Source organism: Corvus kubaryi, unplaced genomic scaffold (assembly GCF_017639235.1).
Source record: "Corvus kubaryi isolate FWS band 111438036 unplaced genomic scaffold, C.kubaryi_AGA036_p1.0 133, whole genome shotgun sequence".
Lineage (NCBI taxonomy): Eukaryota > Metazoa > Chordata > Aves > Passeriformes > Corvidae > Corvus > Corvus kubaryi.
The window spans coordinates 38,023,440-38,048,663 of record NW_024580667.1 but is presented as its reverse complement, the minus strand read 5'-3'; the positions used below and the strand labels follow the sequence as shown (position 1 = coordinate 38,048,663).

At 36.1% G+C, this 25,224-nt stretch overlaps 1 protein-coding gene across 7 annotated transcripts in view; it reads left to right on the top strand.

Moving 5' to 3' along the window:
• The window catches only part of GPC5 (glypican 5), a 617,251-nt gene that overhangs the window by 386,991 nt on the left and 205,036 nt on the right, over nt 1-25,224 (top strand). Inside the window, exon 9 of one of the 7 annotated variants that reach the window (XM_042043903.1) lies at nt 1,195-1,390. The exons of the other annotated variants lie outside the window; for them this stretch is intronic. Coding sequence (XP_041899837.1) covers nt 1,195-1,196 — 2 coding nt within the window. The 3' untranslated portion in view covers nt 1,197-1,390. Of the gene's footprint in view, nt 1-1,194; nt 1,391-25,224 lie in introns of those variants that run through there. 7 annotated transcript variants of the gene reach the window in all.

Here is a 25,224-nt window from a genome sequence, read left to right as displayed (position 1 = left end):
GTCTGCGCCAAAAAAGCAGTCTTGAAAGAGTAAAGCTTTAAGTAACACTTATGAAATAACATTTAGGACAGTGCTTGTCACTTTAGCTCAAACTCTAGAAATGCCTGTGCTCTGTGAATAAAAAAAAAAGATTTATGGAGTGCTTAATCATATTGAATTGGGAAATAGTTCTCTATCTCTTCTCTGTAAGGCATTTCTGGACCCCCTGGAATACCAGTGTTCACCAAGGTGCATTTAGATTGTGCATTAAAGTTTCCATATGGAAAAGCTCAGCTCTTATGATCTCTGTGAACAGCTTGTGTTACTCATCTCATTAGCAGCAAACAACTCTGAGATGGCCAAGTTGTGAAAACACTGGTATTTCACTATCAGGCACAGAGGATTAGTTTCAGGTTATCATTTTAGAATTAAAGTGGGATCTGAATTTCAGTGCCTGATCCATGCTGTCACTTGTTTAATTGTAATTGACTATAGCTTAATATAATACACTAGATAATTAGATGACCATGTCATGTAACAGTTTCTTTTTGCACTGCATATGTTCAATCAGTTAAAATAACTGAGTTGCTGGAAATATATTCAGTATATACTCACATTAATCTCAGTTCGGTAAAAAAAAGATAAATCCTTGTGTAAATCTGTTTGGTATTTTTCATTTCCAGAATCTAAAATGTCCTGTTTTCTACATTTCTGGGGTGTCTTTTTTAGTATATTAGTCTGCATATTTTTTGCTATCTTTAAGAATACTTCCATAATGCTTTTCTTTTGTGTCAAATGCTATTTATTTCATATACCCTTATTAGTATGCAATAACTAACTGGCATGGCAAATTATATTAGCTGCCCTTTACAATAATTTATTTCTAAACACCTGTATAGTAGTGATGTCTATATGATTTCATGTTCTCCCAGTACTGCTTAAGGATTTGCAGAAATCATACTCCTCTCAGGCATTGCTGGCTGTTGAAGACACTTGTCCTGCATGACTTAAAAGGATCATTGCACTTCAAAATCAGTGAACTCCTAAACCAGTACATAAGTATGTATATAGGGTTTGGGTTTTTTAAATTTCATGTACAGCTTATACATTAATGTCTATGAAGACTTTTTTTCTATTAAAGTGTACAATGACATTTACAGGAAGCATGAATTGAATGTCCTCCTTTATTTTTTTCGCTGTTGCTTTCTGGTACAGAACAAGTTATGGTGAAATTGACTTTCTGTCAGCTTAATAACTATTAATGTATTGGAAGCAGTGAAGCATCACCCTACATGATCCATCGTTAAAGGTAAAGTTGTTTTGCAGGAAGGTCACAATTTATATATTCTCCATTCATTTCTTTCATCTTTGAAGAGGAATCATTGAGCGTATGTAAATCATTATGTAAACATTGAGCATATTTTTGAATTCATAACAAAACTTTATGTGTTCTCCGCGTAAAAGTTTAAACTGGTAAAATTCCTAAAATTTTCAGCAATATAGTGAGACAATTTAAAAAAAAATTCTCTAGTGACTGATACTTTTAAATATTTTTTCAACATGGAATGTTTCAATTCAATTAAATGAGTCTACGGAGACATCTAATGATGTGCTTATTTAATTATATTCTTTAACAATTATATCTAGTATCTCTAGATTTTCCCAAAGTAAAAGGGGTCTGAAATCTAACTTGGATCAACATTATTCAGTTGAAAATATAATAACACTGCCAGACAGATGCAGTTGTAAATTCTCAACATTTTGGAACAGTTTCAGAAGCAAAACCTTTATTAGGTCTTCAGATTGATTGCCAGCCAAATGCATTCCAGGTTCCAAAAGGCAAGGTTCATCACAGTTTGCACTCTCCCTAGATCTGATATAATCTAAGTGATAGAAGAAGAAAAAGGACTATGACAAAAGACTTTTGTGATATGTTTTGTAATTTAATTTTTCAAATACCTTCATTAATCCATATCATAATTAATCCAAATTAAATTAATCCAGAAAGGTAGAAACAAACTTCAAGTTGGAATATAATAACAGTGCTACCTCTGGCTGGCAGCCTTTAAATAAAATTTCCTGCAAGCTGCTATAAAAATGACCAATTTTGTTTAAATTTCTTGTTTTGAATTAATCATAGACTATCAGTGTTCCAGGATAAATGCAAGCATATGTAAAATGGTTTGAGAAGGGTGAAAAATCTGATTTGTCCTTGCTGAGATGAGTTGAGCTATTTGTATTCATTTACTGGGTTTAGGCAAAAAATTGTAAGTTGTCTTTTCATCTTTCCACAGAAAACACAGCAATATTCCTTTCTATTTTCTGCAGACTGAATGCAGTAATCTCACTTCTCTGGTTTCAAATCCAGCTCAGTTTTCAAGTGCAGCTGTTTATCATAAAATGCTTGTTAATGGGCAACTGATACTCCCCAGTGGATGAGATTATTGAAAAGTTGCAAGAGAAAACAAAGTTTTCAAATAAAACTTGTTCTCTTGCTATAGAGTTCTGTGAGATAAAACGTTTTTTTTCATAACTTCTAGAACATTTTAGAATGCCTTGGTTTAGGAATGTTAAGAGCTTTCTTAAATTTCTTATGCTATAAAGTAGTTAGTCTTTAAGGCTTTTCCTTAATAAGTAGTCTTAAAGCCCTGTGTTTTAACCAAGCAGAACCTTCCCACAGTTTAAAGATGCACTATCACCACCACAGGAACTTCAGGGGAATAGCCATCAGCAATTTCCTTAGGAAGAATCATTCACTCTGTATCTGGGCCTCACATCTCTTTCTTTCAATGGTACGTGCCTACTCTGCACCAAGGTCAAACAGCTAGAAGATTGCTTTCACTCCCACATGCAAACTAGAAGGGTGCAGCAGCTGCAGAGTTGCCTGTGCTTTTGGAAGTTGTTAGAATAATATTAACAATATCCAACACAGAGCGGTGAGCTGCCGAAATGAGTTTATTAGAAATTGTGAGGACGGTGACAGGAGTGTTTGCAGTGCCTCTCCAGGGACCTGAGTCAGCAGATAATATATAACCCTTATTCCTTGCCTTAGTGTAAGCATTTGAACCTTTTCAGAGGAGGAAAGTAATGTTTTATTTTAAAACTGCCTCAAAAGAGTAGGTGAGGCAAAAGGTACTGGAAGCACTCATTTGCTCAGCAGGTGCTGGAGATGTGATACCAAAAGTCCAAAAGCTGCCTCTTCTAACACTCAGGAGAGTGTGCTAGCCTCACTCTTTTGCCCTTCCTATTCTGTCTTCAATAGTTTTAACTAGACTTTGCTCCCACAACTAAGAAACTCAGCATTTTCCAACTAGAAGTAAGCTTCCCAGGTATTCCCAGCCAGTTCATTATTACAATTATTTATTATATTGCTTCTTATACCAACCAGTGTCAGGTTTTCTTTCAGTAAGAAATAGCAGTGCACTACTACCAAGAGTTGAAGTTGCAAATGTCTCATAAAACTTTGATTTTCATGTCATATTTAGGGCTTATTAAATGTCAAGAGACATGATTTAATAACTTCTTAAAACTTTTACCTTTACTGTTTCTTTTTCTTAGTTACTGCTGTGGTAATAAATGGTTTACAGCAATTTAATTAGGCAGACTTTTTTCTATAAGCATTGCTCACTGAACTTCATAGTTCTATGAACTTCATAGCACTATGAAAAATATACTGAAAAATATTTGGTTATAATGTCTCCTTTGGACTAGTTTAAAACTAGTTTCTGCCTCCCTCTATGTGCACTTAGACTGCAGAAGTAAGAGAGGGAAGACACATGGCAATCTTTCATTTAACAGTGAAAATTTGGTAGTGGTTCAATTTCCCCTTGATCAATCAATTCCATCAATCTACATTTTAATACTTCACACAATATAACCAATTTCTGTGACACTGCATTGCAAAATGATGTATTATTTTTCATTCCTTTTTATTTTATCTTATCATATATGGCCTTACTACAGTTTCAGAGATTTGTCTTCAATACTTGTTCTGACTTTGAACAATATAAGACCTTAACTGTCTTCATTCTCTTCTTATACTGAGAAAGTATTTTAACCATTATTTTAACCTGTTAAACCTTATTATAGCTTTCTTTCCTCATCAGAATCCTTAATTTAGCAAGGTGTGACTTTCATAACCTGTTTGCTTCTACTTGCAGATAATTTTACCTTGCCAGAAAAGCAAAAATAAGTTTGTAATGAAGTCCCAGAAATTCAACCAAAATCCTTAGACTTTGGACATTGATGAAATAGAATATTCATACTGAACAGTTGTGGAATAACAAGGAAGAAGAACATTCCTCATTTGTTAGCTTAAGGACAGAAAATATCAAGCACAAAGGAAAAAGATGGAGCATTTATAAGAGATAAACACACTGAACTAAACAATGTTTGAACAAATAAACCAGTTTAAAGGGAATCCAAAGTAAAATGTTAAAACAAAATCTGTAGCAGTGATACATTTATAAACAGTTTTATTTTGCTTTCTCCAAAAGTTCCTATAAAGGAAACATATATAAGTTGCCTTACAGGGTTTCCTCAATATATGATGTTCAAATATTTTTGAACATAAACTTCCATTCAGTGTGAACTCTTAAGTATTTTCAGCTTGACATCTAAATGGCTGATAAATGTTTTTTCTCAAAGCCCTTCCTGCTTTTTTAGTGTCTAATTGACTTTTATTTTATGTCCAAATAATGAAATAGCACATTAAATGCAGGGAAAAGAATGTCCAAACTTCTTACATCGCAATTTCCTTTGCACGAGATGCTGTTCCCATGTGAATTAAGACAAAATACATACTAAATAAATCAAAGACATCATTTCCTCAGATGAAACTGCAATATAACCATTACTAGTACTCCAGAATTGTCATTGTAAACAAATGAGTTTCTCTTTTCATTTACCATTCTTTCCACATCTTTATAGATGTCACAGCAATTATCAGTGTCCTGAATACATCTATTAAACATTCTTCTTGTTTTTCCATGTTTTTGAAACCCCAGGAACACATATAAATCTATAGTGCATGTTTGGCCTTAAAACAATGACTTCCATATGTTCAGAGCATACCTAGTTAAAAAATGGGATGTTAGGGATTACCCTTTCTAAGACAAATTACCATGTATAAAAAGTGATCCTGGCTGCCCCTCGACATTCTGCTGCCCAGCCCAGAGAACCACACCAGGTTTATTTTACTTAATCTGCCAATTTTTCTCACTTCAATTTGAGTTACAGTTCTTTAGTAGATAGAAATATTAAGCTTTAATTCCAATGTAATTAGCTGTACGCTTCATCAGAAAAGTGTTTCTCCAAGACAAGGCTGCATAAAGTAAATTAACTTGATTACACCTGGATTAGCGACAGAATCATTTAGACTTTTTCTTGATGAGAGTCAAAGCAATTCCTTCCAGGTATGAGGGAAGCTGATATCTCATGGTATTATTTTCCTTCTCCAAACTGCTCTCAGGAACAGAGCTTTGAAGACCTAACACAGTCAATGATTTCGCAGGTTCATTTTTTTAGGGAAGAAGTGCTATTAAATATGAAAAAAACCAATACATAAATTGACTTAAATATAAGCATTCACTAAATATTTTGTCTGTAATATAGCACATTTGGTTTGCCTTAACCTCTGTAGACCTGCTTTCAGGAAGACAGGTAAATTTTGTATATGTGGTTTTTCTAGCTAATTTTCCTCCTTTAGAATTTCCTCCATATTACCACTAATCTGTGTTGCATGTGATAGCTTGGTTATTGAAAAGAACATGGAAACATACTCTTTACTGTAAACATACTCTTTAATGTAAAAAAATACATTTTTTCCCTTTCATAAGCATTTTATTAGGTTTGTAATGAGTACCAGCTTGAGTGCTTTAAGAAACTTTTTCTTTTATACTGACCCTTGACAAACATGAAACCACATTGTCTTGAATCCCTATTCATCAGAGGAAAGGCCTCCTCATCCAGTCATTCACCAAATAATTGTATGTGATTAGCAGCCAGATTAGCCTGAAGCCAGTGCTCTAGTTTCTCTAGAGGCTGCCACTCACACATGCACCCACACAAACCCAAGCCCTAAACCAGGCAAAATTCATTTTAAGTGCTGAAGCTAAAGTGAGAAATTGAAGTTGTGGGATGCTTTTTCTACTTGGTAATACAGGAGGGAAGGACTAAACCTGGTTCCCTTAAATCCTGCATGACCTGCACACTGGATAACTAAATTTCCATTTGGGTCCCACCACTTCATTCTATTTACCTTCTAGTAGCACCTAACCCTTTAAGTTCTCACCAGAAGGCATCGACGTCACTGCCATAGAAGTGTCCCGGAAACCAACTTCCAGTCACTACCAAGGAGCGCAGATGTAACCTGAACCTCTTCAGCCCAGATTAGGTGAGGGTCCCCAGTGGGTAACCAAAATATCTGCTACAGTAATTACAGCAGCGACGCCATGAGAAGAGTCCAAGTCTTGAGTTGCTAGAGTTTGAATAGGTACAAAGACTGTTTGAAATCAACAGCAGCTTTAAACTGAAAGAGGGTACATTTAGATTAGATATTAGGAAGAAATTCTTTAAGGGTGGTGAGACACTGGAACAGGTTCTCCAAACAAGTTGTGGACTCCTCATCTCCCCCATCCCTGGAAGTGTTCAAGGCCAGGCTGGACAGGGTATTGAGTAAGCTGGTCTAGTAAAAGGTGCCCCTGCCCATGGCAGGGCAGTTGGAACAAGATGATCTTTAATGTCCCTTCCAACCCAAACCAAAGCCTATGGTTCTATGATTGTATGATTCTTACCTGATGTATGTGGTTTTAAAGGAACAACAGCTTTTAATAAATAATTCTCATTGTGGAGGAGCATGTCTCTGCATTTACAACTTTAGTGAAGAAGCCTAAGCACTGCTGCTAAAACCAAAGAGCACTTTCCACAAGGTCAACATATTTAAAGACAGATTATATTTTGGAAGTTCGACACATATTATATAAACCTTTGTCTGGAACGTGTAGTATTCTATTTGTCTTTTGAAGTGCCTTTATTGTTATTTATCTTCTTTCATTTTAAATAGGATATTTAAATTTCAGACTCTCATAGAAGGGTACGTTTCATGAGAAGTATTGTTTCTTTAAAAGGCATTTTCTTTTTTTCTTTTCTTCTTTTCTTTTTTTTCCTCTGCTCTTATAGTTCTACACAAAACTGATACATCCTAAAAATAATTGTTCAATAAAAAAGATCCGTAAATAAAATAATAATTCTCTTTATTAATTAAATGGAAAAGTTTATTGGTTTATTGGTTACGTAGGTTTGCTGGCCAAATGGTCATTGACCAAACAGTCAATGCTTTTCTTCTCAAAAGTGTAAGTCTTTTAGATATTAACATATTAATTTGTACTCACTCCTGGGAACTCTTTTGTGGTTGGTTTCTCATGTTGTATGGCTCTTGGACCTGTGAAAAGTGTTGCTTATTTCACTAACTCTCTTGGCTTTGTTTTATTTAAATTGGAATTCTCTTTGAACACTGTCACATGTTAAGTGATTTGAGTAACAATCAAGTCTCTACAGCTGAATGGAGAGACCTGCATGCTCAGAGTGTGAGGGTATCTAAGGGCAATGTAAGGACACCTCGTTAGTGAGGCCAGATTGTGTATGGGCTGCTCAGTACAAAGAACCATATGAAGTAATAAATTAAGCAGCCAGATACACAAACTAAGTACCAGAATATAACAGAGACACTGGAAAATCCAGAGCTCTCAGTTCACTGCCTGATAGGCCTTAGAAGGAACCAACCAAAGCCTTGAGGAAATCCAACTGCAACTTTTTAACTGGTAAAAAGTAGTCTCTTAAAAACCTGTCCTGGGATATGGGAAAGGGTTTGTTAGATTGAACAAAACTATACTATGGAATGCTTATGGGAAGGGCCAAAGGCAAAGTAAAGGAGAGGTCAAGGTAGACAGAGGACAATGAATATGGGAGCAGAGGGGATAAAGGTATCCACGTGCATGTAAACAAACTGCTGATTGATGCTCTTTTGTCTTCCTGTTGAACTCTGTTTCTAACTCTTTTCCCGTGTTTGATAATAGAAAACTTCAAGCCAGAGTAGATGTTAAGTAGGCTAAGAGGTCTGGCTTATCACATAACTTTAGCAAATAAGCAGTGAAGCGCACAGTATAACTCTTGAGTCAGAAATCATTATCTCTTCAAAATAATTTTGATAATTACTGGTTGGAAGGAAGAGCCTCAAAATAGTTTCTAAAGCTGAGAAGTGATCAAAATAATTTATATGTGCCTTAATTCTCTACTTCACTGAAGTCCCATTTACCCCATTTCAATATCTGTAAGAGAATCAGACCTCACGTCTAGAACTGTGTCACAAGATCATCAGTTCCTTTTCTGCTCTATTGATTCCCTTCCTTTTATAATATCAAAGTCCATGTAAGTTGCTGGTTGTGAAAAATGTAAAATAAAGTTTCAATCTTATATTCAATGTATTGCATGTAATCGGGAAAATGGAGTTCCAAGGAGTGTCATCGCAGCCCTCATTGTACAGGCGTGGATGCACAAGGGACAGTAGAGAGGAGTTTTCTTGAAATGGAGGCTCACTTAGATTTATACTCTGAATTTGCAATTGCAAGTCTCTGAAACTCACTCCTACAGATAGGTATGTTCTCTGACTCCTCTTTTTCATTGAAAAGGCAGCCTTTTGGTCTTTGCACTGCCAAAATGTTGTGTGGAAATTGTGGATACAGCAGTGTTTCAAGAGTGGGTACCTGAGTTCTGTCTCAGTGTAAATCAGGAGTGGGTTGGAAACTCCCGCTACAGGTTAAGGTGGGAGCCGCCTCTTTATTTCCTGTTGAAGCCAAACCTATTTGCATACAGGAATTTCAGATTCACAACATCCTGGAGAAAGTTTCATGAGGCAACACATTTCTGCATCTGGGAATTAGGACTTCTAGCTGTGCCCGACATGAGCTAATGTTTTCACCACTATTCCTTTTTCATCACTACTCCTTTGCACATTTAATATAATTTGAATTTTAAAGAAGAGTTTGGTCTATAAACCTCTAAAATCATTCAGAGTCATTAGTTTAGGACCATGATCCCAGTTTGACATTTTTGGATAATCATAGAATCATAGAATTTTAATGGAAAAAAAAAAAAGGAGTGTAGTGCAAAGATAGAACAGTTTAGATGTTGCAATAATATCAGCTCTGTCTGAATGAATGATGATAACTTATTAATATCCAGTACATTTCAGCATAATACTAGGCTAAAGAATGCAATACATCTCAAGCTGAACTCCAAAAGGGATAAATACATATCATATATTATCAAGCACAGCAAGAAAAAGTTAACCATTTAAAAATAGTAATTGCTTCTATGCAAAGAGACAGGCAATAAGTAATTTTCTAAGCTTTACAATTAGAGATGGCTTAGAGAAAGTCACACTTCTTACTTCACTTCTACAGCTTGTCCTAACAGCCAAAATAAAATGCCTAGGGAAGCATGTAAACATGAAGAAAGTATTGCTCTGAAGAATTCTCTTTGCTCTGTCATTCTTTTTTATTGTGGTAACCTCAGGGTCTTTTGATTTATGCATCAATGAATATTTTAAAAACTTTTGAGCTAAAAAGGACCTATCAACTGAATATTTTGGTTTTTAAAATGGTGATTTTTAATCGAATTGAAAATACTTATTTTGAGATTGTGAAACGTACAGGGAAAAATTTATGTTCTTTTATTGTGGAAGCACCTGATGAACATCACTGGCTGTAGGTAGCCACAAAGATTATGGTAAACTTTGCAGCAATCCCCTGTTAATAATCCTAAACATGATAAGGAAAAGAAGAGTGGGAGACTTCAGGTCTATTTGCCACTTTCATCTTCAGTCCTGTAGCAGATCCTCTGGTTCTTTAGTGTCCCTGTCACAGGCACCACCAGGCAACACTGAAAACTCTGCTCAAGTCTAGACAGTCATTGTGCACATTGCATTTGTTAGCTAGTAACACTCATTTCATTGGCTGACAGTGCTTAATGCACTGTGCTCCTAAGTGTCCTGCTAAGTCTCACAGGCCATGCAATCACAGAATCATCAAGGTTGTAAAAGACCTCCAAGATTATCAAGTTCAACCATTGAAACTCCTACATTCTTAAGGCTAATCATGAGACTAAGTACAACTCAGTCTTTAGGAGAGTGCAGCTCACTGCTCCCATTAACATCTTTCTGGAACTGGAAACAGGACTTCTGCCAGTCCCTGATGAATCCTTCCCAACTGGGCTTCCTTTCTGCCTGCATGAAGTACATTATCACTGCTAAGTCCAGTCCAAAGCCTTTTTTCAGGGTTCTTGGGATGGGTTTGGGGAATTTTTTGGTAACAGGAATTGATCAAACCATACCATTCTCCGCAGTCAGATATTTTGGGCACTATTTGGTATAATATAAAATATTGACACACATGGATTACTTTTCAGTGCCTGTGGAAGGAGAATAAATATACTTTGTTACCTGCACTATTCAGCTACATGAAAAATGGCCTTTTTCTCAGGTCAGCAGGGCTACTCAAAGGACTGGAAAAAGGATCACTGAGATGATAACAATGCACAGCTAGATGTGGATGGACCTTTTCTGCTGGTTCCATACAATGATGTGATGCCACTAGTCTTTGTTCAAGGGAGTACAATGACTACAAGAAAAAAAGCAGATTCAGAGTGATTTTTTTGGTAGTATTCTTTTGCAAATTTGTTAGAGCTAGTTCTGGGAGCTTCTGCTGGGATTTAGCAAAAGCATTCACTGCATGCCACATTCCCCTTATTGCACACGAAGGAAAAATTGCAAAGTTGTGTATTGTCTTTCAGTGGAATGAGCAAGCTTCTGACAATGATGAGGATTTAACAGAGTGCTGAGATCACACATCTTTTACCAAAATTTAAGATGCATTGCTTTTCTGTTTGTTGTGACTTACAGAGGAAGATAGGAATGAGATAGCAACAGCAATGTCTAGGAGGTTGAACACGTATCAAGTATTTGTTACAGTTACCTTTTCCTAGACAGGCATCTACTTTCAAATGAAAAGTTTATTATATATATATTATAAAAGTATATTATGTAAAATCCACTAGAAAGAATAGTGAGGGGGTTCTTTTGTTTTTTTGGGGTTTTTTTAGTAAAAGGACTATAGAGTTTGTATTTTGAAATCCATAAACCTAATTTCTGAAATAGTGCAATACTTTTGTACAAGAATTTTAGAGTTATGTTTTATTTATTTATTTATTGTGTGCACTCTGACATAATAATTCATTAATAGAATCATAGAATATGCTGAGTTGCAAGGGACCCATCAGGACCATTGAGTCCTTCTCCTGGTCCTGTGCAAGACATCCCAAGAATCTCACCATGTGCCTGAGAGTGTTATCCAAATGCTGCTTGAACTCAGACAGGCTCTTGCTGTCATGACTTCCTTAGGGAGCCCATTCCAGTGCCCGGTCACCGTCTGGATGAAAACCTTTTCCTGGTATCCAACCTAAACCTCCCCTGACTTCGCTTCATGCCATTTCCTGGAGTTCATTGGTCATGAGAGTGAAGAGATCAGTGCCTGCCCCTCTATTCCCCTTGTGAAGATGTTGAAGACCACAATGAGCTCTCCCCTCAGTCTGCTCTTCTCCAGGCTGAGCAGATCAAGTGAATTCAGACATTCCTCATGCGGCTTCCCCTCCAGACCCTTCACCATCCTCCTTGCCCTCCTTTGGACACTCTCTAATGGCTTAATGTCTTTTTTTATGTTATGGTGCCCAAAACTGCCCCCAGCACTCAAGATGAGGCCACCCCAGTGCAGAGCAGAGCAGGAAAATCCCCTTGCTCAGCTGGCTGTGGAGATACAGCTAGAAAGCCGAAGTGAGAGCACTGCTAAACTCATGTCAGAAGTGGACGCGCTAACACTGCTAAGCTGCAAACCATGGCAGGCAGCACAGCCTACCATGAAATAGCATAAGGGAGCGGCATGCTTGGTATGTACCTGTGCCGGTTAGTGCTAGCTTCTAGTTTTGCAATGTTATTAAGAAACATAGATATGGTTGTTATAGTGATTGTTGCTTATATAAGAATCTATTTTTACTTACTGCTGAAAAGGTATAAATACTCAGCTCTGTATCAATAAAATCAGCTTATTGCATCCAAGCAATCTGCCCCGTCTCTTCCATCGCCGACAGTCACACGACAGCTGGAAATGCTGTGCCTGATGCCCCCCAGGACAGGGTTGGCCCTCAGCTGCCAGGGCACTGCTGACTCACACTTAACTTGCCATCAACCAGGACCTCCAGGTCCCTCTACATGGCACTTCTCTCCAGCCTCTCATCCCCTGGTCTATACACACAATCAGGATTGTCCTGTTCCAGGTGCAAAATAAAAGGGATGAAATAGGAGGAGACAAAATGCTTGAAAGAATGTTCAATGTATTTTTAGTTCTAAACTGAAATAATAAAGTAGAATTCATAGTAACACTGGACTCCAAGTATGAAGGAAACTCATCTTTCTAGAGCAAACCAGAAAATTAACAGTGTATTTCTACACTGATTGTCATAGAACAGATTGACAGATGACATTAAAATCAGATTTGAACATGCCTAAATAAAACATACAAGTAAACAGTTTATTTACAAATCATGGAGTTATTTTTCTGCATTTGAACAGTCATTGAATCTTCAGATGTAAAATAATTCATTATTATTTCAGTTTTGATCCATCTTGCATACAGTACCTTATCATATAGAAACCACATATGTCATAAATGAGGTAAGTTTCTCAGTGAGAAAACACTGCGGATCTTCCTGTAATGTTTATTTTAAGGAGACTGAAATTAAAGGTTCTCTTGTGTAAATCGCATCACTGTATTTTCACAGATGAATCCAAGTGTGAGGTCAAGTAGTTAAGAATTTCACATATGAAAATAAACAGATGCATGATAATCTCATCTGTTTCCAATAGAAAAAAATTATTCTTTATTTACAGACCATCTAAAATTGGATTAGAAGATCTTTTGGATTATTGTGGTTTAGAAGAAGTAGACTCCTTGGGTGATCCAAGAGGCCAGTAGTGGGAGAACATGCTGCCCCTATCTGTAGGGCTCTTCATGAAATCCAGTCCAGGTCAGCAGTGATTAAGTATGTAAATTTATGTAAAAGGAAAATGTACTTTAACTTCATTTCTAGAACTGTAGTATAACACGTGTTTCTTCAGGAGCTCTTACAAAATGAGTGACTAGTCTGCCGTTTTATTCACGGGTGATTGAGAGTCATGAGCCATCTAAGCTTTCTTCTGTGCCCGACAGCAACCTTACTCTTTTGACCCTTTTGAAGTACTACTTTGTTTTGGAGCAAGTAGTGGGACTTGATGAGATTTGTAGAGAAAAACACGTGTTTTCCAGGGCCAGCACTATAAATATTTGAGGGGTTTAATGAAGTCTAGCTCCAGTCTAGTTCTATTATTATTATTATTATTATTATTATTATTATTATTATTATTATGTGATTAGTTGTTGGAGTGCACTAGGTGCACTCCTAGAGTGCTGGCTCCAGTTCAATTTCATCCTGACTTGAAATCAAGTAAAAGGGCTTTGAAAAAACCCCAAAGCTAATAGTATTCTATCCTTCAGGTATCTAGGGTATCATCTCACCCTTATTCTCAGAGTGAAAGAGCGAGAAGGAAAAACAAGTCAGATATGCTAGATACCAGAACTTTTCTGCTAATCCTTAACTGGAAGGGGTAGGAAGACTGTCCAATTTCTGACAAAATCTCATTGTAAAAATTGGCAGAGCTGAATGAAAGGAAGACTTACGAATTTATTTTGTGATATAAACACTATGTTTCCTAGAGACACATCTTTACCGAAGTCTTGAAGTCTTAGTATGTCAGCCCTTTTTCCCATTTTACTTACAACTCTCGTAGGTTACTGATAGTCATTAAAAGTAGGTCTGCAAATTTTCCAGCATTGTACTTCTCTACACTGTTTAGTTTAAATAAAGTAAAAATCAACAGGTTGGTAAAATTGAATGTTTTGTGTCTCTAAACTGGATAATATAAAGCTAGCTGGGAGAAAAATGGTTCATAGCATACAGCTCACTGATGTTCAGTAACCTATGGGATATATTATGAGTTTATTGAGTTAGGAGATAAAACTTGTAAGTCATTGTAACAGAGGGAATATTTTTATTCACCTTGTTTGAATCTGATCAGCAGAATATCTGCCAGATATTGAAAGAATTGTTTTTAAAACAGCAGAAATAAAACACTTTCTAATCCTTAAGGTGCTGTAAAAAGAGTTCTGAATGCATCTGTTAATGTTCTGGGCACATAATACAAAGGGGATTACTTTTTTTCTAATACATAATAAAAAAGAGAAAAGAAATAGAATGAAATTAAGAAGAGAAGGTAAGGTAATAAAACCAAGATGCACAAAATTATTTCCTTATCTCTTGGGAAAGCACAGGAACCCTAAGGAATAGCACTATTATTTTATAACAACTGCATGTTGATTGCATGTATATTTTACATATGCACTTCCAAAACCAGAAACAACTTCAAAATTCTGTCCTTTGGTAATCTGTGATCTATAGTAGTTTTAAAAAATATATCAGTATATGAGAAAAGGCATACCGAGGGCATGCTTTATTACCTGAAAGTTACATATTTGTTGCAACTTATTGCTGTTAAGAGCAGTCTTTCTAAACCAGGGAATGAATTCTCTGATGCCTGTATTTTTAGGCCTTTTTTTTTCCTCCCAATGTATTGGTTGTTGCATTTATGTTTTATTAACAAACAGCTGGGAGCAGGTACTGCTCTGTTCTCAGTGGATACCGGAATTTCCCCAATCCATTTGGAAGTTCCCTATCAAAACAGGCCAGGAAATTGGCTTTATTCTCTGTCCTCCAACAGCAAGATGCAATGCAAGAAGTGAAAAAGTGTCATGGGAGGTAGGATCCCATAACTCAGATATGCCCAGCTGTAACTAGGGGTTGTTGACTTCTACTCTAGCAGTTCATGGTGATATAACTACAAAGAATGAATGCTATTTTTTAACCATTGATTTGTTACAGAAATATACCAAATTTCTTCTAACAAAAAAGGATTGTGCCACACGTACATAGAAAGCTAAGCTAGAACTGAAACAACTTGGGCAGTAGCCAGCTCTAGTTGCCTTGAGGGCTGCTAGCAATGAGAGGGCTCCATTTGGACCCTGTAAGGCTGCAGAGTTTCACGTTATCAGAAGGCTGTGTCATATTTTGTACTTGGCTTCTAACGCTGAAGTCAAAGTGATGGAAAAAGTCACACCACATTTTTCCTACTGTTAAATCACCTGTAATTCATATCTTTTAAGCTACCTTGCAGTTCTTAACTTTTTGAAGTACAAAATCATATAAAACACTGTTTAAATTTTTTACTCTTACATATCTCCTGTAAGATTTTACATTACAAGTAGCTAATAGATTTTATTTTTGCAAACTCTACTTTTTGGCCTATTTATGAAGGATTGAATAAGAATACATTTGTTTATTTCAGAAAAATTAGGGTCTGGTAGGAAACTCCTTTTTTTTATCACCTCCCCCTGAATCTGATGAAAAGGGCAAAGTGTTGAAATAGCATCCAGACATCTCTTGCCAATTGATGCTTTAGTAACATTTTGATCAATGTGTCTGCCTCTTCATCCAGGAGCCATAGGAGGCAGGAAATTGATAATTGGTGATGCAGTTCAAAAGATCACATGAAACTCTGTCATAGGAAAATGAGCACTTTCTGGTTTACTGCTGCTGTGAGATTTGCTTAGGAGATATGTTCTCAAACTAAATTACAAAAGGCTTTTTTGTTGTTTTTTTTTTTCTTTCCTGTTTTGAAGTAGAAGTCTTTTTCATGTGTTTGGCCTTGTTCTCTATTGTTTCTCTGGATGATCTGCTGTGTGATAAGCTGAGCACTTTCCTGACAGTGAAGCACCGTGGATACGTGTTAATCCATAAACCTTAATTTACAGGCATTTCCTTAGAAGTGTTGTTGATGTTTAGTTATAAACAATTAATGTTGTAACTGCTCAAGCACTGCACATATTCATTGCAGTTATTTCTTTCTCTTAGATCGAATTTTCCTTTAACAATGTTTTCATACATAAGCCCTAAGTAGACTAATAATATTTAATTGCTGCACTGTTTACTCTCGTGTTTTGTTCTACTGACTGGAATTATAAAGAGTTAATCAAAATTTCATTAACTAGAACTATTTTCCATGAACAAAAAACTCGCTTTATATATATTTATATATATATATACAATTTTGGACGTTCTTCTTGCATTACACTCAGCTGGCTATTTGGAGAAATGAGATTAGCTAACGTGATTTAAATAAGGAATCAGTCTTGGTTATATTAACTATTATTGTTATTGGACATTTTTTATTTTGGGTTGAGGGTTTTTTTTGTTAGGTTGGGGTTTTTGGTTTGTTTTTGGTTTGCTCTAAGGTGTGCTCTGAAAAATCAAAAGAAATTTAGTTAAAATTTGTTAGAGACTGAGTGGTGATAGAAGGTGCCTTAATGACAATCATTGTCTTAAATTATCTAGTGCACAGGGGATTCACATGGAGCACCTCTCAATGTTCAGGTCCCACTTTAAGATACTACTAAACTGGGATTTGAACACTGAGTGCATGTGTGTGTGTGTAAAAATATTTAAATATAAGTCATACAATGAAAAGCCTTACATGCCTACACCTCTGCCTACACCTGCACCTAGACCTAGACCTAGGCCTGTTTTACTCTAGAAAATAGCATTACTGTTTTATTTTTCACTGTTCTATTTAAAATTATAATAAATTTAATATTCCTTAAGTAACTGAGAGTTGCATCAGTGCAAATTAATGTAAGTTCGTTGGAGTACTGCACCACTGATGCTGCTTACTTTTCCTCAAAGACACAAGAGTAAAGCACAGATAGTTACTGGCTTGGGGATGAAGAAAACCAATCTATGCCAAGAACATTTTGCTGTTGGTACTTCAAATCATAGAAACATAGAATAACCCACAAGGACCATCGAGTCCAACTCAGCCCTGAAAAGACCATCTCCAAGAATCATACCATGTATCTGGGGGCATTGTCCAAACACTTTGAGGGCATTGTCCAAACACTTCTTAAACTCTGTCACGCTGATGCTGTGACCGCTTCCCTGGGGAACCTGTTACAGTGCCCAGCCAATCTCTGGGTGAAGAGCCTTTTCCTGATACTCACCCTAAACCTCCCTTGACTCAGCTTCATGTTTCCTCCAGTCCTGTCACTGGTCAGGGTTAAATATCATCTGGGCAATCTGGAAGACAAAGCAATCCCCTAGGTTTTAAGTCTGTGGCAGTGTGAGTTTGTATGCTTGTATTTCAAAATTACTTGGAGACAGCCATTGGTTTTAGCACTTTCACATCATGAAACATTTTCACATCATGAAACACCACCTTAGAAGTGAGCCATGGAAACTCCCAGTGGCTTTGTCTCCAGAGCAAACCTAGGCATTCAGTTTAGAACAGAGAGTTATATTTGGACATAAATGCTGTCCTGTGCTGCTCAGTTATTTCAGTGTGTTCTTCCTTGAGTTATGTTGTACTCCTACAGTTGGATGTCAGACATTAGAATTGCTTTCACTGTCTGTTTCATTCTTTTCACAGTTATATAGGCTTGCTCTGCAGTTATATGGAAGAAATAGACCCTGTCAGAGGATGGTTATTCCTCCTAATTATCTTAGATTCTCATCTTCAGATTGGATGAATCACACTCTGAAGGTGTATCTCTGTATTTTTATAAAATTTAAAAAGCCCAAGGATGGGTTTAAAGTAGGTTAATAATTCAGCAGCTAAATACATGTGGGATTCATTCCAGTGAAGGTAAAATAAGCCCAGTTAAGGGTCATTATATCTCAAATCTGTTTGTAACCTTGTTGTTATCTGCAGATGGAAAGATTACTTGGGCCACCACATGTCAGGTAGAAGTCAAAATGAACTTGCTGACTATATTCTGCAAAAAGATGTGAATGTTAAAAAAATTCATACCTATCAATAAATGTTGTCTTTAGAGTTCTAGTGATGATTAAACATATAAATTTTCCAACTTCATCAGGTGAAAAGATGAAGTCATCTTTCATTTAAGATCTGAATACAAAGTCCTTTCTAAGAAGCAGAAACTTTAAAAAAAATATTATATCTAGTTGCAATTTCTATTGTATCACAGACACATAACAATGCTGTTTCCTTTAGATTTTGAACTTCTCACCTTCTAACAAAAGTTTTATACACAGTTTTAAAAATTTACAGTCAGCCATTATTTTCTTGAGACATGTAAAAAATAGCAAGCTTTAGTTATGACCTGGCCTCTTCATTGCTGCATTTGTATACCTTTGAGTATTTTTTTTGGTGCTCATTGTTTTTGGGACAACTTCTCATGTGAATTGTAGGATTTTTGTACTTTTAACTTGATATGAGAATGTTTATATCTCTACAGTTCTTTATATAGTGGTGAGAAATTTAAAATATATAAATACACCTTTAAAATACACAATTAAACCTAGTTATGTTGTTATGTTGAATATATATTTATCATATTTAAAAGTGACACTTTGAAAAACAGTCAAGTTCACTAACCCAGATAGTTTTGTCAAGTGATCATTCACCACATTTGCTATAGATGCATGTCCAAGAGTTTGGTCACAAAACTAAGATGTGGGATAAATGGTGAGCTGGAACCACACTTCAACCTTCACCAAGAAACTAAGGTGCAAACCCATGACATTTAAAAACAAAGAATAAAGAATCATTATTTTAAAATAATTTCTGGATTTTGAGGGAATGCTTACCAAGGAATTAAAAGTGAATGGCATGTGGAAGGGACAGAAATGTGAGCTATGCTCTGACAGCAGTAATTGTGTGAATTATATAGGCAAGCATATACTACAGACAGACTGATTTATACTGAGATCCTGCTGAGTTAAGAATAGTCTCCTTCAGCTGGAAACATCTGCTCTTCCCACTGAATCTACAAGGAACCTAAGGAAAATGCTAGCATAATGACTTACTTTTTTGACAGCTACGTTTATCTAAGGTAAGTCCTATCAAAGATAAATAACATACAAGGCTTCCTGAAGATGAAAGAAAGCTCTAATGTGTTCACCTATCACTCAGTTACATAAATAATGACTTTCCCTTCCCACTTTAACCTCCACTATTCTTGCTGAGTTTCTAAATCCCCTAGAATGTCTCAAACTAAGTGTTGATTAATAACTCTGCAAAGTGTGTGTTGAATTTTTTCCTCTCACCCCGCCTTGATATGGAGCAGCATAGATTTGCCCAGAAAACTCTTGCCACCCATCTTTAACCAGACAAAAAAGCAAGATAACTTGGAGCAGTGTCATTAAAATCCCATGTCCAGAGCCAAAGAAAAGCACCATGAGACAAGGGTATAGAGTTTGCTAGAAAAATTGGTTGTTTTCTTAACATTTTTTGTTCTCATTTTTTTTATAACAGGTCTTTTTAACAGGGGTCCTTTTTGAATGTATTACTCAAGGTATTAGACTGAAAAGGAATAAAAAGATGGTGGTTTTCTGGTTTTTAATTTAAATAATATTTTTTTTGTCAGCAGAACAGAATGCTTGGGTACCATTTGTCAATCTAGCCATAATCTTATCTCTGGGATAAAACTCAGAGTTCTTAAAGTACAAAGAAAGGCACAGAAGGGTCTGGAGTCTTCTTATAACAGTACATTTCTCTCCAAAGTATCTAATGCTTTGTCTTCCCAGTTATCTGACTCCTGTTTGCGATGGGAGCATTTATGTAATTCTAACCACCATAACCACATTCTGACAATGACCTGGAATTAAAATAACTGATTTATATTTAACAATGTTATATTGATTATTTTTCTTTTGATGTATTCATCAGTATGGCAGATGTGACTTTCTTCTCTTTCTCTCTTCGACAGCTCACTTGGTTAATTTACTCATTTTTTAGATATTATAATTTTGCCTCTGCCTATGTAGATATCTTAAATTAACCAGGAAAAATCACCACTAAGTTTAGCATTCATTTCTCTCTCTCCATTTCACTTTATTTTTAAATTTCTCTGGTGAAAGCATGAGTAAAAGATATATAGACTGCATGTTTTCCTTCCTTCCTTCCTTCCTTCCTTCCTTCCTTCCTTCCTTCCTTGGAACAGGAGGACTTACCAAGCTGCTGGCCAGGGTCAATCCACCCCACCCTGCTATAGTCAATGAAGATAAGAGTATTAGGGTGGGATTTAGTTACCTGAATATGCCATTTGAGATGCCCTAAAGTATCCTGCCTGGACCTTGCTGCTTCTCTGGAGGAGTATGCCATGCCTCTGCTGTCGTGTCTATCACACCCTGCTTTCCTTACCCATTCCCCCTCTTCCAACGATGCTGGGGCTTTTTTTTGCTGCAACCTAAGAAAATATTAACAGGTGTGCACAGCACAGTTTGGAGAGCTACTCCTTCATCCTTAAAATAGGTGACCTGAACATGGAGTCTTCGGAGTCCTTTGAGCCAATGAGCCGGGGTACTGTGGTCCAGTGCCAGATCTCAGATATGAAAAAGAAGCTATGGTGACAGTCAAGCATGGCCAATTACACAGTGTGCCTCTATTAAAGAAATGGAATAGATCCCCAGATGCCCTTTGACTGTGATAGATACACAGGTAATTAGTGTATAGTCAACCTCCAGGCACTTAGATGTTGAATGCACAGAATTGAACCTAACCTTGTATATACTCACCATCCACCTAGGAAGAAGAACTGGCTTTAGATTGCCTTTCATTATTTGATACTGGTTTTAAGGAGAGAACAGCTAGAATTAACTATGAGATATAAAAACTACTTTACTAAGGCCTCTACAAGGGGAAACTTACAGCACTCTCTTTTCATTGTGTGCTGATATACGACAATATATACAGCATAATGAATTGGGGAAAAAACCTGCAGAGGATGACATGATAACTATGCATATTTTATCTACATAATCTATGTCTGTTCTCTGGGGCACAGAGTGATTTTAAATTAATACATTAGAATTTACTAAGATTCATAACGGAAGACTACTCAAAGCATCTGCCCTTTGTTTAACAGTGCATTGAAATCTTTTACTTTAATTCAAATGAACAAAATAAAATCTGTTTAAAAAGGCAGATGAGAAGCGTTGACTTTGGTAACAGGTGAAGGGGATATAATAGGAAAGTAAAATTTACTGGACTGCTTCTCTTTTACCTAGAGAAAGTCCATGCTAAATGTAGAGGCAGAAGAATATAAACCCAGGAAATTTTATGAGAGAATGTGAGGGAGTAGGCAGAGGAAATAAGCTAATTTATTGAAAGATCACAACAACACGGCTGAATAAAGGTGTGTAGAAGGGTGGTCGTGGCAGAATTAACTCATATCTTCATGACGAATAAACCAAATAGAGGTGAGACAGTAGGAACCTAAAATTTTAATTCACACAGTAAACCAGTCTCTACATGAGTAGTAGTATTATATTTATAACCTAGAGTCCCTTTAACTTTCTGAGGACTAAAAGTATCCAGAACTAGTTAAGATATGAGTATGTACTTTATTAAATAATACACCAGAGAAGATAAAATGAAAAATTAAATTAATTTATTTTAAAGGCACATGATTTTGACTCAGATTACCTAGAAAGAAGGAGGAAGAGATGAAATGTGAAAAAGTATGATACACTGGACAACAGAAACTGAAGTATGCTGTAAAGCACATGACTGTGAGGAGAATATACAGAGAGACTGAAATTACAGAAGGGTTTTCTTCAGTGAGATCAAAACCTAGGAAGTTAAAAATTGAATGTACATAAGAGTGGATTAGGCAAGAAAATTACCATGTAGGTGAGTTGTTGAAACAGAAGCAAGAGCACGGAAGACATTGTTATGTCTCCATTATTACCCAAATGACTAATAGATGGGATTCCTGACAATCTTCCCTGAGGATTCAGAGTCTGTTCATGGACTGAACTTTGATGTGCTTCACTGCAGGTAAGACCCTACTTTTTTGGTCTTTTTAGTCAAGTGGTATCAAAAGGAATTAACTCTTGAGCTGGATGTCATAGAGAAAAATGTTATTTGTCTTCAAAAACCAACGTCTGTTTGTTTGGAATGCTTTCTTTTTGCTAGACTTACAAAAATTTAGCAGCATTTTTTGCTGAAGAAAAATTAACCAGCGTTCATGTTCTTTTTCCTCCAAAATGTAATTACTGAATTTCTAGAATATAGACTTCATCTGTGGAAGGACAAAATATGTACTATTAAAAACACTTTAATTGGCTAACTTGTAGTACTGTACAGTCTGTAATTCCATGTTGAGTACTCAGAGCTTTTTGACCTTTGGAAATGTAGCTCATAATATATCACAAAACCTCTTGCAATAATTCAAATATTTTTTTGCCATTTGTTTCTTTGCTCTGTCCATGTGTGCACTGGTAAATGTTAAAGTGTCTTGCTATAAGGATTGCACTCAGATTTCATTCTCTGAAGTGTGTGAACAGATAGACACTGCATTATAGTGCGACTACTGACATTTCAATTCAGAGCCAAGGCCACCAACAATTTCAGACCCTGCTGTTCTGTTAAATATTTGTCAGTGAAAGAGACTGAGGATTGATTTTCATATTTCTTGTACATGCTGAGCTACACCAAAGGCAAAATGTCAGGTAGAAACCAGAGCATACCCTTTTTCTGATAGCAAAACTCTTAGCTTGCATATAGAGACTGTGGCCTTTCAAGAATATGCTATTGCCATGTGCCCTGTGATCCTTTAATTGAAAAGCAATGTAGGTAGATAATTGTGCAGATTAGAGACAGACGCATGATGTGTGCCAATTATTCATGAAAAAAAATGGAGACTTTGTATGAGAAGGGGAATAAAAACAGCCTGATATAATCATAGTAGAGACAAACTTTCCAGATAACTCCGACATGAAATTAGAACTTGTAACTTTTAAGTGACACAGTGGGGGCTGGTTTATTGCTAATGCTTTTGAATAGGCCCTGCAGGGCTTGTTCACTTTTAGTTTCTTGGTAAGTACTTTGAGCATAAATGGAGCTTAAATGAACTGGCATGATAGACTCTCATTTCTGTAACACCTGTAAAATTTTCACTGTAGTCATCCCCTGCTCTGTCTCATCCTCTTGATAGTCCTGTGTGTGACAGTATAAAATTCAGAGACAGGATTTACTTGTTTATTTGTTTAAAAATCTGGAGGAAGTGGGGAACAGGAGTTTCAGAAAGCAAGTTATTTAAAAGTAGTAACCACAATCTACTCAATGGACTGATAACCTTCTAGTGAACAGTTCTGCTTTCACCGGCCTACAGCATTTCAGCTAATCACGAAAACAATTATCAACACAGTCAGCCATAAAAATCAAGACACACAGATAAGTGTGTCTTAATGATTTGTGGCACTGATAGCATTCATGACTTAAGACATGACTGATATTGAAGTGGTTAGACATAAGCTATTATTTTAATTTTCTTTATTTTTATTTTAATTCATTTCTTCATAAATAACTTCTCTCCATCATCCATTAAAAGAGAAAAGTATGGGGTTTTTTTCTTTCTCTTATGGCAAGAAGACTGATTTTAAGTGTTTGCTCTATCAAGGAAGGATTGAGTGAGAAGCAATCTGAGAGTCTCACTGTGACAATTGGGAAAGCAGCTGTGTGTGAGATAGGTTTGGGGGGGAAATGGAACTCTGGAAAAACCCAGAGATTTGTTATGTTTCCCTTTGGCACAGTTTGAATGTGTAGTTCTCTGCGTAGAAGGGGAAAGAAAGCTTTTTCTCCTAAAATTATGCTGTAATTTTGGGAAGAAAGTTGGAAAATTTTCAGATGCCAAGAAATATACGTATTGGAATTTTCTGAATATTCCTTTATCATTAACCATAGCCAACCTCCAATCCATATTGCATCATGCAGCTTTGGGGAAGGTCATCTGTTGTGCTTCAAACTTCTTTAGACTGCCTATGATATAGAGTATCTTTCAGTGTTTCTGCTTTGCTAAAGCGGAAAGGAGGCCATAGATAGAGGAAACACACTTTAAAGTTAATGCTTAGTACGGTAACTTCATAATTTGTAATAATATAAAGTGCATGATATGCTGACATAAACAACCTCTGTAGCTGGAAACTAAGACAATGGCTGAATTATTACAAATAATGAGTAATATGTTGAAGAAAAAACATATACCTAAAATGATGTTATTTTCCATGTTAAAAACCTTTGGAAAAAAAATATTTCTCTGTGGGTCTAAACTGGTTAAAATCTGGTATCATATTGTAATATTTGAAAGTTAACTGAATGTGAATATGAATGTGATATGAATCACAGTGGAAGAATTTAAGAATAATGGGATTGTATAACAGCGTTTTATTCTGGTTTAGAATACTTTGCTTTCATTTTATGAACTTATAAACTGCAACTGTTAAACAAACCAGTGATTAAAGCATATTTTCCAGAGGACCATGATAGCTATCGGGTCCCCTTCACATAAATTGTTTATCTCTCATTTCCTTCAGAGGTAGTTGTTTAAAATGAATAGACACAATGAATTATTGCCTAGACGGGAAAAAATTTGTCATGTGGTGCACCACACTGTTTTGTACCCAGGCATTCATTTAAACAGACATTACAAGATTTTAATGTGCCTTCTGAGAACCAGAGTGATACATGTATTAGGTTGCATCAAAATAGCTGCACATTTGTTAAAACCAGATTATCATATAACTAAGCATTGAACTGCATATTTTTAGGCATTTCTGATTGTTTCATAAACAATCTCTAGGATATTTACCTTGTTTTCAGAATCTAAGGAACAAAAATCTTTCATATTAAAGACAATTGCAACTGTGCAATATGTAGATGAGAAAAAAGCACTCAAAGTCTCTGCTTATAATAATTTTCAATGTGGTCCAAGTATGTGATGGTTTAAAAGCTGTTTCACCCCAAACCCCTCCCATTCTACTCTCAGTGTTTGTTTCTAATATACTTATTGGTGTGTTGCTGTAATAACACCAGTTTTAAATGACCTTCCTTTCATACTGATATTCATGTATGTGGCTGTGGTGCAACAGGACCATCTTGAGTGTGAAAAGTCTAAACAGAAGCATAAATACCAATGTGTAAAAAGGAACCTCACATGATGTGGTTTGGACTATCAGTCTTTAATCAGAATT